The 19,609-nt window shown below is 43.0% G+C and overlaps 1 protein-coding gene across 3 annotated transcripts in view; it reads left to right on the forward strand.

Annotated features, from left to right (window-relative positions):
- Positions 1-19,609, forward strand: part of PRICKLE2 (prickle planar cell polarity protein 2) — a 318,781-nt gene that overhangs the window by 236,320 nt on the left and 62,852 nt on the right. For all 3 annotated transcript variants that reach the window (XM_088473394.1, XM_088473396.1, XM_088473395.1), the window contains one exon: positions 1,621-1,804. In XM_088473394.1, the coding sequence (XP_088329520.1) occupies positions 1,621-1,804 (184 nt within the window). The remainder of the gene's footprint in view (positions 1-1,620; positions 1,805-19,609) is intronic.

Raw genomic sequence — 19,609 nt, forward strand, 5'->3', positions numbered from 1 at the left:
TTAATATAATGCCAGCCTTGGACAAGTTCCAGGAGCCTGATAGTGACACTTTTGAACAGTTTACATTTACCACGTTTTATATTTTCTTTTATCTACTGGTATATTTGCAAATCTAGAACTTTTGTCATAATAAATTGCCTTTGTCGTGATTAGGATTTTGTATACCAAGTGAAGGCTCTTTCGGCCACAGATCTGGTTCAGACAGAATGACAGCACGGTTTCTGACTACTTTCCTTCTTGGGGTTGTGCCCCAGTGCTAACATTCACCATATTTAGAAACATGTTTTCAGTTACTTACTGCTATTATGTCTCTCCGTAAGTTCTTCTTCAATCGGGGTTTCCATTTCTCTTTTGAAATGGAGCGTAACTCCAAGAAATCTGTTGGATAAATAAAGTAACTTAAGCTGGGTACACACTGATAGATATATCGGCCGTTCAATGGAACGGCCGATATATCTATAGTACATCAGCAGGTGGGCACACCCGATATGTCTACGAACTACATCGTTCACAGACATATCGGATCGGCCCTGCAGCACAACAGATGGACATTAAAGCTGGACGATATATCTGTGATCTGCTGGTGTGTACGGGCCACCCGCCGATCACCAACAGTACACATGCTACAGGGACTCGCCGATGAGTGACAGCTCAACTGGGCGGGCAAATTTAAATTGCCGTCCACTTGTGACGTCAAACCCGGCACATCAGGCAGACGATTAGAAAGTGTGTTTGCCTTTGGAAATGTTATTGGAATGCTATGGAACTGTAAAACTGCCAGCAATTTGTAATGATTGGCAAACAATGTATTAATATTTGAATTATAGTACTATCACTTCTGTAAGGAGATCGCGAATGACCAAAGCAAACTAATTTCTGGAATATTTAATAGCATTAAAGAAAAAAAAATCTAATCCTAACGCTTCCCACACCCTTAATAATGCTAAGTAACTAGTTAAACATAGCATAAATAATTATAACCATTGTGGACAATCTAAGAGTTATGCAACAATATATGTATTCAGTTACTTGCTGCTATTATGACTCTCTGTAAGTTCTTCTTCAATCAGGGGGTTTCGCCATTCTGTTTTGAAATGGAGCGTAACTCAAGAATTCTGTTGGATAAATAAAGCAACTTAAGCTGGGTACACACTGATAGATATAGTATAATAATAAAATCATAAGTAATAGTTTTCAAACGGGAGGTGCATTACCTTCTAACTATCTGTAGGTGGTGCTGTTTCTTTTCTTGTCTATCAAAAGGTTTGGTCACTGTTATCTATACATTGTTGCTGTCATTCATATTTTTTATAGGTAATAAAACAAAAGCAGGTATATAGGTAAAAGTATAATTTAGTTTGCATGTTACAAAATAGCCTTCAGTTTCTGTGATAGGCAAAATGTGTTACACTGCTTAACTCACAGCCCATGTGTAATATTGTCACTTTTGTTTATGTACTTCATTGTGTTTCCTATGTGATATTGACATTTGCAAACAAAAGATCCACGTGTGCATTGGGCCATAGGCACTCTGCCAGGGAATGTGTTTATACTTTGGTATCTTAGTTTCAATGAATAGCTGGAAAGTGGCACACTTACAGAGGAATTTGTTTTCTGCAGGAAGATCTGTCTGCATTGTAAGTGCTCGCGGGAGGAGCACAGTGCCACCGCCATGCCTCTAGAGATGGAGAAAACTATGAACAAGTTGATGTTTGACTTTCAGAGGAACTCGACGTCCGACGACGACTCTGGCTGTGCTCTTGAAGAATACGCCTGGATCCCTCCTGGGCTAAAACCAGAACAGGTACGTTAGGTTCTTTTTAAGACTTCATTTTATCCATGTGCAGAAAGCAAAGACACCTGTCTGGAGGTGTTAATCATTTGCACTAAGTGAACTTGTCAGTAACCAAATGTAATCTTCATGTTCTCCATTTCTCCTTGGAGGATTCTATAAACATTGTATTCCTAATGGTTGTGACGTTTTCCTGCCCACCTGGAGTAGAACGATTTGGAGAGTGAGAAATTATTTGACATTTTAAATATCTGTGTGTGTGTGTGTATGTATGTGTGTGTGTGCGCGCGTGTGACCGTGTGTGTGTGTGTGTGACCGCACTCTCATGGTTTTTCAAAGCCCCAATAGTGAATATTCCCAAATTCTTTTGTTTTGGTTCACAACAGAGAACCCTTATCAAGGGAGATTACATAGAGATAAATGGTTTAGAATACATAAAGCGAGGAGGGGACATAAAAGAGTAGAGAGTACATCTGGCGAGAAAACAATATACTGTATGTATAGACCATAAACAAAAGGCAGAACAACAATATACTGTATGTATAGACCGTAAACAAAAGTCAGTACAACAATATACTGTATGCATAGACCATAAACAAAAGGCAGAACAACAATATACTGTATGTATAGACCGTAAACAAGACAGTACAACAATATAATGTATGTATAGACCATAAATAAAAGGCAGTACAACAATATACTGTATGTATAAACCGTAAACAAAAGGCAGAACAACAATATACTGTATGTATAGAGCATAAACAATAGGCAGTACAACAATATACTGTATGCATAGACCATAAACAAAAGGCAGAACAACAATATACTGTATGTATAGAGCATAAACAATAGGCAGTACAACAGTATACTGTATGTATAGAGCATACCGTAAACAGAACGCAGTGCAACAATATACTGTATGTATAGAGCATAAACAAAACGCAGTGCAACAATATACTGTATGTATAGAGCATAAACAAAAGGCAGTACAACAATATACTGTATGTATAGAGCATAAACAATAGGCAGTACAACAATATACTGTATGTATAGAGCATAAACAATAGGCAGTACAACAATATACTGTATGTATAGAGCATAAACAATAGGCAGTACAACAGTATACTGTATGTATAGAGCATACCGTAAACAGAACGCAGTGCAACAATATACTGTATGTATAGAGCATAAACAAAAGCAGTGCAACAATATACTGTATGTATAGAGCATAAACAAAAGGCAGTGCAACAATATACTGTATGTATAGAGCATAAACAATAGGCAGTACAACAATATACTGTATGTATAGAGCATAAACAATAGGCAGTACAACAATATAATGTATGTATAGAGCATAAACAATAGGCAGTACAACAATATACTGTATGTATAGAGCATAAACAAAAGGCAGTACAACAATATTCTGTATGTATAGACCGTAAACAAAAGGCAGTACAACAATATACTGTATGCATAGACCATAAACAAAAGTCAGTACAACAATATACTGTGTGTATAGACCATAAATAAAAGGTAGTACAACAATATTCTGTATGTATAGACCATAAATCAAAGGCAGTACAACAATATACTGTATGTATAGACTGTAAACCAAAGGCAGTACAACAATATACTGTATGTATAGAGCATAAACAAAAGGCAGTACAACAATATACTGATATACTGAAAACATGAGGCTGAATCATTCATGACAGAGAAACATCAAGAGCATATATTGAAAACTGATATTAAAGACCTAGTTGAAAGATTTTCCAACTTTCTAAAAAAAAAACAGGTCAAGGTATTGCCCATAGCAACCAATCAGCTACTAGCTATCATTTTATAGAATATACTAGATAAATGATGGCTATTATCTGACTGGTTGCTATGGGTAACACCTCCACTTGACCTCTTTAGAATGTTTAATCAACCTCCTACTTACTGAAGTATCTTCAGATGAGCTTATCAAATTCCTAAAAAACCCAAGTAAGCTCTGTAAACTATTCTACTAATTATCTCCCCTTTATACAGTTCACACATAACATTACATATGTTCTCTTTCTACATTCACACATCCCACTGACCCCAGACCTATATTGCTGTGTGACTTGAATATATATTCCGTCAAGAACTTCTGCAGTCTGACTGGACTGATATTAATAGGTAGCACATATCCTTGTGTATCAGTGACTATTTCCCTATACAGTGTAAGCTAGCGAGCAGGGTCCTCTCACCTCTTTGTCTATTTACACTGTCTTGTATTATTAATGTTTTGTTCTCAATTGTAAAGCGCATTGGAATATCCTGGCACTATATAAGTAAATGTTAATAAATAAATAAGTATCCGGGTCTTCCTTCAAAGAAAAGGGTTTAACCACCATAGAGGGGTGAAACGAAGAACAGTAGCTTCCCACGACCGGTAGTATATTCGTGCCAGACAGGGCTGCATTAGTGTTTGTGGGGGCCCCAGGGCAACTACCTTGTGTGGGACCCCTACAACCCCCTCCTTGCTGACCATCCCATCCCGTCTACTGTCTCTCTCGTAGAACCTTTACACAGCGCAACTGTGCAGTGCAGCAACATCTGGGAAACACGGAGGAGCAGTATTGTGCAGGATCGATGACTGACTGCTGTCAGCACTGTGACAGGGGAGATGCCGTCTCCTGTATCACAGCGCAGGCACCTATCCAGCCCTGTGCTGATCCCCCGAATCCCAGCTGCACTGAACAGTGGCGCTGTGCGCAGGGTCTCGGAGATGGTACGCCCCAGTAGCGGCTATGTGCGGGGGGCTCTTAATGTGTGGGGCCCCCGTGGCAACTGCCGCCCACGCCTTGCCGTTAATCCGGTGTAGGTGCCAGGGGAGCCATTTAATCACGGATTATCGGTCAGAGGAGAGGAGTAAGAGACCCACAGCATATCAATGTCAAAAGGAAAGTGAATCTTACTGACTGTTATGGCAATAGGAGGAGGGACTCTTCCAGTTATAGCAGTCATAGTGATGGTGCTTTCCTTATAAAAAGTGGTTGTTACCCAGATTTTTTTATTATTTTCTAGAGAAGTATAGAAGTGTAGCGGTGCTAATGTACTATTGTGTGTGAAACTGGGACAGTATTATCTGGCTTGCCTCATGCAGTGTGTAGCAGTAAACATTTCCCGTCATTAACGGTGGGAAAACATTGCTTGTTTTTTTTTTTGCTCGCATCTCTCTGGAACACCCGCTAAAACTAGCAATGTTTTCCTGCCCTAATTTCCCGCAGAGATTTAGCACGCCATCCCCGCGTCTAATCCAATCTGCCCGATGGACTTAATCAGCAGCATTTGGGCCTCATTTAGAGTAAAGGGTAGCTCCAGCTTTGAACCTTGACAAAATAATGATGCTGGAAGTGGGCTGGGTGGATAAATCTATGTGCAGAGATCTTTAGCGCTGGAAATAGTGCAGGTCCTAGCTGAGCGCTCTGGGCCTGATTCAGTTAGGAGTAATAGCAAAAGAAAAGGGACCAATTTGCACCTTGCTAAAACCATGTTGGGGTATGCCGGCGGTCAGAATACCGACAGGATTAGTTAAGTATCCTAACCCCTAACTCCACCCTCCTGCAGCCTAACCCTAACCCTCTTCCCCAAGCAGCATAATCCTGACCCTCCTCCTAGTGCCAAACCCTAAACCTAACCCTAATACTTAACGTCGGGATGTCAGCGGCCGGGATACTGGAGCCAGGATTCCGACTGCTGTCGGGATTTTGTTGCCGGGATGCCGACTACATCCCCTATGTTGACTGCAGGTGGGGCAGACATACAGAGTGCAGAGAGGATTATAGCTGGGAAGGGCATCACGTAGCTTAATCATAAATTACAGCATAAAAACAAAGCTGCCCAGTTTTTTGTTCGCTACATGCAAAAGCAAAACGTATTTTCCCTGCATGCAAAAAATAAATGCATGTGCACCCCCTTGAATTGCAATATGGTTTATCCTTTTTTTTGCCCTTGTGGGCTACATGTGCAAGCAGCCAGTATTCGCCCTGCATGTAAAGAAAAATGACACTTGCACCTCTTGCAGCTCAGCTAGGTTTGCTCAGGTGTAAAGCTGGGTACACACCTTATGACGGTGCGATAATAATAGTCTAATCAGCATCAATATACAACCTAAATCCTGGTCAGTTTAAAAATTCTATAGGTCGTTATGCCAGGAGGATGGATCAAGTGCAACTGCCAAGGTTAGCCGAAGATATAGACTGTTGGCTAACAGACCCTACTTTAAGACATAGGAGAGCAAGATTTATACTTGGGTGTCACTATCCAAGACCTAGCTTATGTCATCTGTGCCCCAATGGATGATGATAACAATACAGCTGAAAACAGGTCTGAGTTGGGGATAATGTCACTATATGACTTTGGGAACATAAAAGCATTCAGCTGAGTATTTGCAGAGGTATCTGTAAGTTGGGCTGGGTAGTCTGTTCTTCTGTGCCGACGCTAATATACTGGCTCTACATAGTCTCTCTGGTTGACATGGCAACAAATTCATTAGGAACTAAACTGGTAAATGTTAAAATGCTTTTACTTCAAAAATTGTAAATCATTTCTCATTTATTTCAATTGGAAAATCTATTTCAAATTGTGAAACTATTTAGCATGTTTTAATATGGAAGATAGATATTACTTGGAAATGTGGTACACTTGTATATTTGTCCTACTTGCCAGTTTAGGTGTGCTGGGTTATGACTGGAAATGTGGAATATATTGGATGCAGGATGAAATATAATGGAGAGTTGTTCTCTCTCTGTGCACTCTCTGTAGCCAGGCTTATGCCAAGTAGTACACATCTATGTTGCATCTCCACTTGTGACTGATGAAGAGTAACTGGGTGTTAACTGGGTGTTAGCTTGTAGGCTTCAGAAAGGCCAAGTTAATGGAATTGTGGGCTATGCGGAGTTGTGCATACAGGTAATTACACCTAATTATGACATATATTTTGCACCAAAGATAGAGCTGGCCGATTGTGGTGCTAGCTTTCTATTACCTTGGGATTGTCACACTCGGCTTGCTTGGATAAAGCTGCCGAAACTGTAAAGATTGAAATGTTTTAATTGTGAGGGCAAAACCCCATTTTTAATCCAGTTACATTAAGGCGCCTGCACTTGCTGCATTTATTCTGTGGCTCTGGGGTGTCTTTATATTTTTGATAAGAGCATGCAGGCTCCACTGTCTCAATCCTGAATGGCTAAGTATCGCTGAATGAACTACACTATCTCACCCATCACCAGAGCTTTTCAGTGGTTGCCATACAATGCAGAGAACGTCACAGTGATACTACAGAGAGCATCAGTGACTGCCATGTAATACAGAGCATCAGTGACTGCCATATAATACAGAGAGTAGTTGTGATCGCCATATATTACAGAGACCAATGGGGACTACCATATTATACAGAGAACATCAATAACTGCCATGTAATGAAGAGCATCAGTGACTGCCATATAATACTGAGTAGTTGTGATCGCCATATATTACAGAGACCAACGGTGACCACCATATAATACAGAGAGCATCAGTAACTGCCATTTAATACAGAGTTAATTGTGACCATCAATGACCGCCATATAACACATACACCACTAACACACCACCCCCATCCACAGACCGCATTAATACACAGGCCACCCTCCCCAGACAAAACAAATACAACCCTGCCCATAACATTAATACACCACCACCCTAGATAACATTAAAATATCCCCACACCTCCATTGGCACTTTCCTGAATGGAGGATCTCTCTGGTCTCTGCGGAGCTTGGGAGAGAGTATAGGAATAGAGAAACAGGAAAGGGTGGGGCGTGGACTCGAGATGAGGGGTCTCGGGCAGGGATGGGAAGGAGTAGAGGAATAGGCAGACAGGCTAGAGGATGGAGTATCCAGATGACAGATCGACAGTGATCAGATAGACCTTGCCAAGGTCGACACACTTGATCGACCTAAAGAAGTTAAATGGGGTCAGAAGGTCAACACCACTAAGACCAACATGGACACTAGATCCACATCAAGAGGATGAGACTCGGGGGAAGAAGAAGGTGGAGGGAAAGAAGGGAGTACTAGGAGCATGCTTACAACAGCACAGGCACTTGCAGCTTGTTCCAGAGGAGAACCAGCCACCACTAATCAAATCACCAGCATAGGCAAATCCTTTGCTCCTTCACCTGGAGCACATGATCAGTGTGGCTTCCCCACTCCCCAAGCTGGGGCTGGTGCACATGCACATTGAAAATGATGATGGTTATGAAATCAAATATACAAATGGGGTAATTCCAGCCACAAAGATACTTGCAACTCTACATATACATGCCTATAGTTCTGTGACCGCAATGCAAGAGCAATCATAGCCTTTTAGCTTTCAACTCTGTATTGGCTCTAATGCGTTTATTACAAGTTCGATGAGAGACACCTTTTTCTCTTACACATTTTTCTAGGAGAAATTTTATTTTCAGGTCATTAAATCCCAATAGATTGCCCTAACACACTATCCTCAGTGTGGTGCTGCTCTGTGTGAAAACCTGAGATGTTTTATTTTTACCTCAGCAACAATATTGCAGTTTAATAAAATGGCCATAGAAGACCTGCGTTGTTTTCTGTGGTGGAGCAATAGGACAAACAAAAAGTCATATACTTATGCGTCAGAGTTGTTCTGTAAATGTAAAATACTTGTTCTCTTCTGAATAGTGATTTTAAAATAAACTTTGAAATAAATTGCTTGTTTCTGTAGATTTTATCATAAGTGGTTTATAAACCGTGACAGACCGAAAATAACAGTTTTCCATTATGTGTAATGTAATGTAATTCTAATCTCTGAACCTTCAGTCAGGAAGAACAAATTCATGTCAGTCATAATTTATCCAGACCACAGTTTAAAATACATTGTGGATATTAAAATTTAGCACAGGGCTTCTTATTGAATTGGGCAGCTTAGCTCACAGATGCAATATACTGGCAAAAGGAAATAATTGCCGAAAGATCAGCACTGTAGTAAGTAGGTATGGCGTCTAGAATGAGACCAAAATCCTCCACCCTTTTCAATTTTTAAGGCGAAAAACTTGCATATTATCAATATTATTAGTAGTAGTATTTTACTTTCTGTGGTGAGAAAGAAATTGTGGGGTGCAGAAAGCAAGACAGATATGAGTATGGTACATATAGTGATCTCCCACTTTAATTACCTTCCGTCATCTCTTTTACGCTCAGACCACCCTATTTCTCACTCTCAGCCAATCCTCCTGCTCATCTTTCACTCTTAGCCAATCCCACTTCTTCACATTCATTCTCAGCCAATCCCACTTCTTCACATTCACTCTCAGCCAATCCCCTTTCTTCACATACACTCTCAGCCATCTCCCTTCTCATCTTTCACTCTCAGCCAATCCCCCTTCTTCACATTCACTCTCAGCCAATCCCCTTTCTTCACATACACTCTCAGCCATCTCCCTTCTCATCTTTCACTCTCAGCCAATCCCCCTTCTTCACATTCACTCTCAGCCAATCCCCTTTCTTCACATACACTCTCAGACATCTCCCTTCTCAATATTCACTCTCAGCCGTCTCCCTTCTCATCTTTCACTCTCAGCCATCTCCCTTCTTCACATTCACTCTCAGCCAATCCCCTTTCTTCACATACACTCTCAGCCAATCCCCTTTCTTCACATACACTCTCAGCCATCTCCCTTCTCAGTTTTCACTCTCAGCCATCTCCCTTCTCATCTTTCACTCTCAGCCAATCCCCCGTCTTCACATTTACTCTCAGCCAATCCCCTTTCTTCACATACACTCTCAGCCATCTCCCTTCTCATCTTTCACTCTCAGCCATCACCCTTCTCATTTTTATTCTCAGCCACCCTCTTCTCCTCTTTATACTCTCAGCCACCCCCATTCTTAACAGTAACTCTCGATCACCCACCCTTCACCTCTTTCACTTTAAGCCACCCACATTCTACTTTTCACTCTCAGCCATCTCCCCTCCTCTTCTTTCACCTCTTCCACTCTCAACTAACCCCCTTAGATCCTCTTTTTCTCTCGGTCACCAGTTTTCTAATTTTCTCTTGCTTAATCACTTCCCTTAACCTCTTTATCTCTCAGCAACAGTACCTTCTTCCTTTACTCTTAAGCTGGGTACACACTCAGCCGTTCCGCCTACCTATCTGATGATTGGTAAGTGTATACATACGTACCAATCGTCTGCCTGATGTGTCTGGCTTGATAACTCAACTGGGCAGGCATTTAAATCGCCCGTCCAGTTGTGCTTTTATCACCGCTGGGTCCCTGCGAAATGTGTATGGGCGATCGGAGGGTTGCCCAAACACACCAGCAGATGACTGATATATCTTTCATAGTAGATTGCATCACATACATATCCGCTGTACACATCCGGCGATGCACTATAGATATAACGACTGTTCAATGGAATGGGCAATATATCTATCAGTGTATACCCAGCTTTAGCCACCCCATCTTTGTGTTTCACTCCTTAAACCCTTCTCCTCCTCATTCACTCTCAGCCACCCCCCTACTCCTCATTCACTCTCAGCCACCCCCCTACTCCTCATTCACTCTCAGCCACCCCCCTACTCCTCATTCACTCTCAGCCACCCCCTACTCCTCATTCACTCTCAGCCACCCCTCTACTCCTCATTCACTCTCAGCCACCCCCCTACTCCTCATTCACTCTCAGCCACCCCTCTACTCCTCATTCACTCTCAGCCACCCCCCTACTCCTCATTCACTCTCAGCCACCCCTCTACTCCTCATTCACTCTCAGCCACCCCCCTACTCCTCATTCACTCTCAGCCACCCCCTCCTCCTCCTCATTCACTCTCAGCCACCCCCTCCTCCTCCTCATTCACTCTCAGCCACCCCTCTACTCCTCATTCACTCTCAGCCACCCCCCTACTCCTCATTCACTCTCAGCCACCCCCCTACTCCTCATTCACTCTCAACCACCCCCTCCTCCTCATTCACTCTCAGCCACCCCCTCCTCCTCATTCACTCTCAGCCACCCCTCTACTCCTCATTCAATCTCAGCCACCCCTCTACTCCTCATTCACTCTCAGCCACCCCCCTACTCCTCATTCACTCTCAGTCAACCCCCTACTCCTCATTCACTCTCAGTCAACCCCTTCACTCATAGCCACCCCCTCATCCTTATTCACTCTTAGCCACCCCCTCCTCCTCATTCATTCATAGCCACCCCCTCCTCCTCATTCACTCTTAGCACCCCCTCCTCCTCATTCACCACCTCATTGTCCTCATTCACTCAGCCACCCCCCTCCTCCTCCTCATACTCTCAGCCACCCCCTTCTCCTTATTTACTCTCGACCACCTCATTGTCCTCATTCACTCAGCCACCCCCTCCTCCTCCTCATACTCTCAGCCACCCCCTTCTCCTCATTCACTCTCAGCCTCCCCCCTTCTCCTCACTCTCAGCCCCCTCCTCCTCATTTACTCTCTACCACCCCCCCTCCTCCTCATTCACTCTCAGCCACGCTCCGACTCCCCATTTACTCTCAGCTCCCCCCCCCGACGACTCTTCTTTCACCCTCGACAACTCCCTCTCCTAATTTTTTACTCTTAGCCACCTCCTTCTCCTTTCATTTTTAGTCTCCCCCTATTCACTTTCAGCCACCCTATTATCCTCTTTCAATCTCAGCCCCTTGTCCCCTTTCACCTTATTTTGCTCTGCCTCTCTCAGCAACTCCTCCCTCCCTCCTCTTTTACTGTAAACTACCCCACACAAACACTTACACACACACACACACCCCTACCTAATCCTCTTATGCTGGGTACACACTGGCAGATTTATAGCCCAATCAATTGATCAACCAATACATCTTGTGTGCGTCGGTCAATGTGTGCCAGCGAATATGTCTGTGAAGGACGTCGTTCACAGACATATCGCGCCAGCTGTGTTGCACAACCGATGCCCAATATATCTGCAGATATATCTGTCCATTGTGCTGTGTGTACGGCCGGTCACTTGCAACAGAGGCCGCAGGGAGGGGGGCGCGACACACCCCCAGGCCAGCGAGACCCACAGCCAGATGACAGATGATGGTTGGTCAGTGTGTATGAACAACCATCATCTGCAGATATATTTGTTAGGTGTGTACCCAGCTTTACACTCTCAGACACTTATTTTATTGACAACATGTTTAGCATTTGTTTGTAAAATAGTTTCGGTTTAATGTAACATTATTTTCATTTTAAACATTTCCAATTATATTATTTCATGATAGTGGGGCCATGTTAGGCTGGGGCCAGACTATCTGGTGCCAGACTTGGCATCAAGCCTGTGCCCTGGGGTGGCAGAGGCTGAGAGGTGTTTCATTACCTCTGTTGCCCTTAGCTGTTTTGTTTTTTCCTTCATCAGCGAACAAAAATACCCTGAGGGGATGTGACATGTCACACACAGGCGGTAAAATGTTGACAAAGTGGGGGGAGGGTGTGGGGTGGATCCGAGGAACACGTTTAATGTGGGTGGGGGATGAATTATGTAAGGCAATGCCTCGGTGACAGGGCAAGTACGTAGAGAATGTTTGACGTGGAGGTGGATAAAGCAACAAATTGTGTGTGCGCCTACTGGCTGCAATGGTGCCACCATTGGCTCCTCTGGTGGTTTGAATGTCTTATCTCAAGGACATTTTCATTTCTTAATAAACAAAGTGATCCCTGCTCTTGTTAGTGGGTCCATCATTTCTCTTTATATATCATTTCAAAGTAATTTTGACTTCACACTGTAACTTTACTAAACGTGGTTTGGTTTCCAGATCCGCAAGCTAATTATTAAGCTGTACATCATTTATGTCAGAAGCAAATCATTCCTCTCTGTTTTAGGCTGGGACAGCTGGTGTGCAAACTGTTCATTTTACATTTTTTTATGGATGTGAGATTCAATATCTTTATCTGAGTTGTACTTTATATAAATGATGAAAAACTTTGCTGCGTGGAATAGGTGTTACTTTCCATTACAGCTCTGTTAAAAAGTGAAAATATTTCCTTCTTCTCACTTTATCATGCCTCCCAACTATCCTGGCTTTGGTAGGGCAGTCCTGATTCTGGGACCTCAAAAGGGACGAGATTTACAAGGAAGTGGGCGGAGTTTCATCTAAAGTGGGCAGATCTGGAACGATGGGGCTTATTTGTCCAGATTTCACATGTCTACAATGGTTTTCAACTCAATTAGGTAAAAGTAAGTTTTTGTGATTTTAAATGAGGAGAATAGGTAGAAAGCACAATCAATGACTGATATTGCATACTCTTTTGGAGTCAGTAAATCTAGTGTTGCAAGGCTGTTACAAAACCAGATCTGTGTCACGGAGACGGAAGGCAAAATATGGCGGATAACGTAAAACAGCACCCTGAACTGCTAAACTATTGATGAGGGAAAAAAAAATATTTGTCCAGAGAAAACAAACATAGACTTAAAAAGTGACTTGCCAGCCATTGGCAATATGATTCTTCAACAGTATTCTGTAGACTTCTACAAGAAGGAATAGTTGCTAGAAGACTGATTAAAAAAAAAATAGCAACCCCATATAACTAAAATGACGAAAACATGAAACTTAAGTTATAGCACCTATGGTTCGTCATACTCATTATTAAAAATATATAATCCGTTATATGTAATGTGCCGCACCCTGTGCATAAAACCGCCAAACCACTCAGTACATTTCCACGGCGCAAGCCCATCTCTCAAATACTGCCTGCTCAATTAGAGCAGCACCTCTCTCCTAACAGGGTGACCTTCCGCGGCTGTGTGGCCATATTCTATAAATATAATAAACACTGTTATTTACATACTGTAGCATGTAAATGATTGTCAAATAATAGCATTACTTGCCATTTACGCTCTGGGCATCTTTTAATCATTAGAATAGTTATATAGAGGTTATCCATCGAGGAACTTGCTGCACATGTTACAGTCTCTACACTTGGTAATCAAGGTTTTTACCATAGCCGCCCCTTGCGACTGAATTCTGTCACGCCAGCCAGTGTTCAGATCTGTCAGATGATCAATTTTAGCCACAACAAGATGGCTCAAAATTGCTTAATACAGTAGTTACCGCCTTGTCTTGGTAGTGGCTAAATTGGTCTATATGTGAACAGTCCGGGATCAGATATCCAATTGGCGTTTACAATTAGCAGCTCTTTAAATGGCTCACTCTGCGTGCACATGTACATGGACTGAATTTTAGTGATCAAAAAATCATAATGGATGGATGTTTGTTTCTCAAAGTCTTAATAAAGTGGTAATTGTCATCTTTATACATTGTAACCACAGTAACTGAATATACCAGCATGGGAGAGCTAATTTTAGAACCGCAGAGACCTTGAGGAATTATTTGGAGAAAGAGTGAAGCAAAAAATAAATAAATAACTATAACCTTTATATACTGTATGTATGCATGCTTTACATTTCTGTCAGAATGCAGCGTGACTGGAAAAATTGTCACAAGGTCATTCTGATAGGAATATGATGCGTGTGGAGCAACAAATGAAGTGTTATTAAAAGTGGCGTTCAAGAACCAATTATACCCCTTTCAGACATTTCGAGATTCCCAGGAATTTGGCCGGGCTCAGACAAATTCCCGAGTAGCCAGGTCTATCTGAAAAGTACCTACCCGTGAACACGTTCCCGGGTAGCTGACTCTTCAATCGACTAGGGTTTTTCCCGGGACTTAAGTCCCAGGAAATTACCCTGCTTCTGTCTGAATGGTGCTACCCGGGAATTTACTACTCCCGGGCAGCACCAAGCAGCTTTTACAGGGAGTTGACAGCGCAGTCCTATAGGACGCTCAGCGCTGCTGCTCACCACCACCAGCGCCGGCCGCTGTGTACAGAGAACCCCAGCCGGATGGTGGGGACACCCGCCGGCGGGTCTCTGCCACAGCGGGCTGCCCGCACTCCCGCTGGACCACTAATGAGATAAAAGAAATTTAAAAAAATAAAATAATAATAATTAAAAAAAAAAAAAAAAGCTGCATTATGATTGGCCGGCTTCCGGCAGCTAAATGATGACATCATCATCATCAGCCGGAGAGGGGATAGGTTAGGAGGAGCAGACGGCAGAGAAGAGGCAGGTAAGCTGAAAAATCCTGCTCTTGTTTGAATGGTGCTACCCGGGTATTTCCCGGGTAGACGCAGTAGTGTGAAAGGGGGGTCTCGACCAAATACTCGGGAATTAGCAGAGGAGAAATTTCCGGGTCTGAGCAGGAAATTTCCCGGGTTGTATGTCTGAAAGGGGTATTATTGAAGGAAGATTTAATTCTGGTGTTTTCTAAGTATATCACTGAGAGGGGGATTGGGTTCGGGATCTCGGTGGTCGGGATGCCGGCGGGCAGAATACTGACAGTGGCATCCCAACAGTCAGAATCCTGACAGGATTAGGGAAGTATTCTAACCCTCACCCCTAACCCACCTTTCTCGCAGCCTAACCCTAACCCTCCCCCCCCGCAGTCTAAGCCTAACCCTCCCCGCAACCTAACTCTAACCCCTAACCCACCTTTCTCGCAGCCTAACTCTAACCCTCCCCTCCCGCAGCTTAAGCCTAAACCGCCCCACAGCCTAACTCTAACCCCTAACCCTCCCCCTAACCCACCTTTCTCGCATCCTAACCCTCCCCTTCCCACAGCCTAACTCTAACCCTCCCCTCCCGCAGCCTAACCCTCCACGCAGCCTAAAGCTGGCCATCCACTATACAATTTTCTGTCAGATATCTGTCCAATCTGGCTGGTTGGAATGAAAACCTGGTAATGTATGGGAGCAAATGACAATCGTCCATTTACTCCCATTTTTTATTAGCCCTTTTGTCTGGAAAACAGACAAAAATGGTCATTCAGACAAATTGGGTAAAACACACAAATGTAACCTATTTGAACAATTTTTTTTGTCCTTTTTTCAGTGTTTAAAACCATATGATCGACTGTCGTTTGCTCCCAAACAGTACCAGGTTTTCATTCCAACCAGCCAGATTGGACAGATATCTGACAGAAAATTGTATAGTGGATGCCCAGCTTTACTTTAACCCTCCCCTCCACGCAGCCTAACTCTAACCCTCCCCTCCACGCAGCCTAACTCTAACCCTCCCCTCCACGCAGCCTAACTCTAACCCTCTTCCCTCCCGCAGCCTAACCCTAACTCTCCACCTAGTACCTAACCCCCTAACCCTATGTCATCGGTCAGGACTCTGGAGCTGAGATACCGGCGCCTGTATTCTGAGCGCCTGGATGCCAACTACATCCCTTATTGGTGCCACAATTCCTTCATCTTTGGACTTTATTTTGGATAAAATGAGAACTTGCCACATATTCCAACTTTTTCAATATTGCCCAAATTGTATTACAGGTTGAGTCTCCCATATCCAAAATGCTTGGGACCAGGGGTATTTTGGATATCGGAATATTCCATATTTTGGAATAATTGCATACCATAATGAGATATCTTGGGAATGAGACCCAAATACACAGCCTGCAGGTCATAATATACACCTTATACATACAGCCTGCAGGTCATAATATACACCTTATACACAAAGCCTTCAGGTCATTATATACAATATTTTCAATAATTTTGTGGCTCAAACAAAGTTTGTGTGCATTGAACCATCGAAAAGCAAAGGCGTCACCATCTCATTCATGCTAAAAAATTCTGTATTTCGGAATATTTGGGTATGGGAGACTCAACCTGTACACTATATGTGTTATTATTTGTTTGGGATTCCATTGTATGAATCTATTTTAGGATTTCAGCGCCCAACTACCCTACAGACCCATTCTTGTTTTCTACATATTGAAGAGTAAGGTGATTACTTTCTCCTATAGGGCGGTAAGATGCGTCTCTTATGGTGAGTACACACGGTACGATGATAATGCACGATATGAACGATAACGATCATATCGCTATCGTTCATATCGTGCATTTTTCGGTGCCTTCAACCCACCTGCGATCCGCGGGCTTGCAGGCAACCTGGTTGATATCGACCAGGTTACTATAGGGACCCACGACCATTGATCGTGGGTCACTGGCCATGGTTGATGGGTTGGTGGTGTGCTGGATGATCGATATCGATCATCCAGCTCACCGGGAAGGTGCAGGGAGATCGTTTAGCGATATCGTTACTGCTGGCGATCGTCCCCTATGGATGCACCATTAGTTTATTTCAGTAGAAGCATCTACCTTTAGTATCACGATTTATATTCATAGCAGCATTTTCAGGCCATGTTTAAGGATATGTTGCTGTGAATCACTGATTGATTTGCATGCTATTGTCTATTATGGAAATACACAATGCGCCAGTGTCATATTTGTCTTTGGAATCATGGGCTGCCTCCTGGGATATGTCCCGCTCTGCAGCACTTCAGCAAGCTGCTGCTACAAATCAGCTCTTCCTATTTGCATTCAAAACAGGAATTAAAAAAGAAAGAAAGCAAAATAACCTCAAGCATAGAAGAAGCGCTCTGAGAATGTAAGCACATCTATATGTTTTATTGATGGAGCAGTGAAGTCCCAATTTCCACAGATCTTTATCTTTTAATTCTGCTTGCAGTAATTCATTATAAGGACTTATTTCAGTGGCTACAGAAGAAGGAAGGATCTCCTAAGGAAAAGAGTTGAAGGGCTAATAAATAATAAACACGTTAGAGCCCCTAAGACGTGATTATATAGGTTTGTCTGGTAGGCTGTGTCTAAAGAAGAGATCTGCTTTCTGCATCTTTTCTGTCCTCTACAGAAACCGTAGGACAGAGGACATATTTTAAATGAGTTCTTTACCTCTTCAGAAGCCCATTAGGACAACATTAGGAGTCCCGGAATTGGGACAAGGTGGCATAGCCGCTTTATAATGTAAGTGGCCGCACCCAAACCCCACAATGGGCATGCTTAACTGTTTTGAAATGCTAAACAGGCTTCCACTAATGTGGCGGTTTCGACAAGAACACTTGGTAGGGAGGCCCATGCACTTGCAGTTCTAAGGAAACAATGTTTTTATGAGGACGACAATGCCACCTGTCATGTATCCAGGGCGACACTGGACTGGAACACAGAAAATTCGGTAACCCACATGGACTGGCCAGCTCAGAGTCCAGATCTTAACCCCAATATGAACCCCTGGGATGAATTGAAGCAACGGGTGCATTCTAGTCCGACTTGACCTTCAGTGTCATAGCTGGTCACTGTACTTAATGGCAAAACATACCGCCTGGTGTTGCCCAGGAACTTGTGGACAGTTTGCCAAGAAGGATGTCTGCAGTAATCACTGCACATGATGGACCTACAAAGTACTGACGTTAATAAAATTTTGTTGATCTAATTTCTGTCAGTGTCCAATCACTTTTGTCTACATAGGGGCATATTCAATTGGGGGTGAGGTTTAGCGAGGTAAAAAACCTTGTGCCCAATTGTGAAATACCGCGGGTATGCACGCTCCCGATACCCACTGTATTCAATTTTGAAAAAAAAACTGCACATGGGGTTTTCAACACTGAAAACCCTGCGGTGCCAGGAAAAAAAAAAACTACTTACCAGTCCGCTGGTCTTCGGTGGTCTCCACGGCTCCCGGTCATCTCCCCTTCATGTTTGCACCGGGGAGGGAGTTGCTGAGAGTTGGGGGTGCTGCTGGGGGACCAGTGAGCTGCTAGGAGGGGACGAGGCTGCTGGGAGATGTAGATCTCCGTGCAGCTGCCTCCGGGGGGTTTTCAGACAAAAATGGGCACTCACACAGACTTATACACAGTCACACATACTACACACACTCACACAACATACTTACACAAACGCTGCTGGAGGGAGAAGACAGCTCTTCGGAAGCTGAGTATTACTGACTAATTAAGCAAATTGGAAAGTATTTGGGGAAAACATTTTGCCCCAAAGCATTTCCCGACCATTTTTCCTTAAATTATGGATTTTAGGATAAATTGGTCGTGCTCTAGAGGTGCACAAAAATAAAAAGCTCCCATCTCAAAAATTAAAAACGCAGCACCTAATTGAATAGCAAAAATCTCGCCCCTGCAGGAAAGACCCAGTAGGTGCAGAATTTTTGGTATTCCCCATAGTGTACATGGTCCCTTCCCTCATGGATCTGCACTAATACATTACATGAGAGGCTGTGGTTGTTACCTAGGAGGAGTCCCATCAGGCCAGGATGATTCTCAAATTTAGTCTGCCCTCCGTCCAAGGAACGTGGAAGTAATATGCTGGCTCCATTGACAGCTCATTGAAACTAAGCCGTCCTTATTACTTCCACATTCCGTTCAGTTTACCTATCAAGTGTAAAACGTTCTCTTGATCCAAAGACAACTCTGGTCCCAATGGGATGTCTCTGTTTTCTGCTGCATGAAGGTTCACTAATTGGGGTCTAGGGGTCTAGGGTTACATGAACATGGAAAGCTGTGATCAAGGTAATTTTCTTCTCGCTGTAGTATTCAGTTAAATTTTCTTTAACACAGAAATCTATTCAATTAGAAAAAAATATATATATTGCTTCTTTGAGTCTTTTGTGCTAATGTCCCCTTTAGAAATTGGGAGCTGGCTTACATCTGTGCTGGGATATTTAGGTCTTTATAGCACATGTGGTTTCCACAAGATTTTAGACAATTCAAAAATAAAAAGTATAAGTCCCTATGGCGTTGTTGCAGTCTTTTACATACTTGTATGTGTGCGGTGCAGCGTGTTCATGTCTGCTAGTAATGTTTTCTGTCTCCTATGCCTGCAGCAAAATAAATGACTCAAATTGCATTGAAACATTGAACTTGAGACTGTGGTGCTCATAGTCACTGGAGAGGCAAT

Source organism: Taudactylus pleione, unplaced genomic scaffold (assembly GCF_031769625.1).
Source record: "Taudactylus pleione unplaced genomic scaffold, aTauple2 ptg000135l, whole genome shotgun sequence".
Lineage (NCBI taxonomy): Eukaryota > Metazoa > Chordata > Amphibia > Anura > Myobatrachidae > Taudactylus > Taudactylus pleione.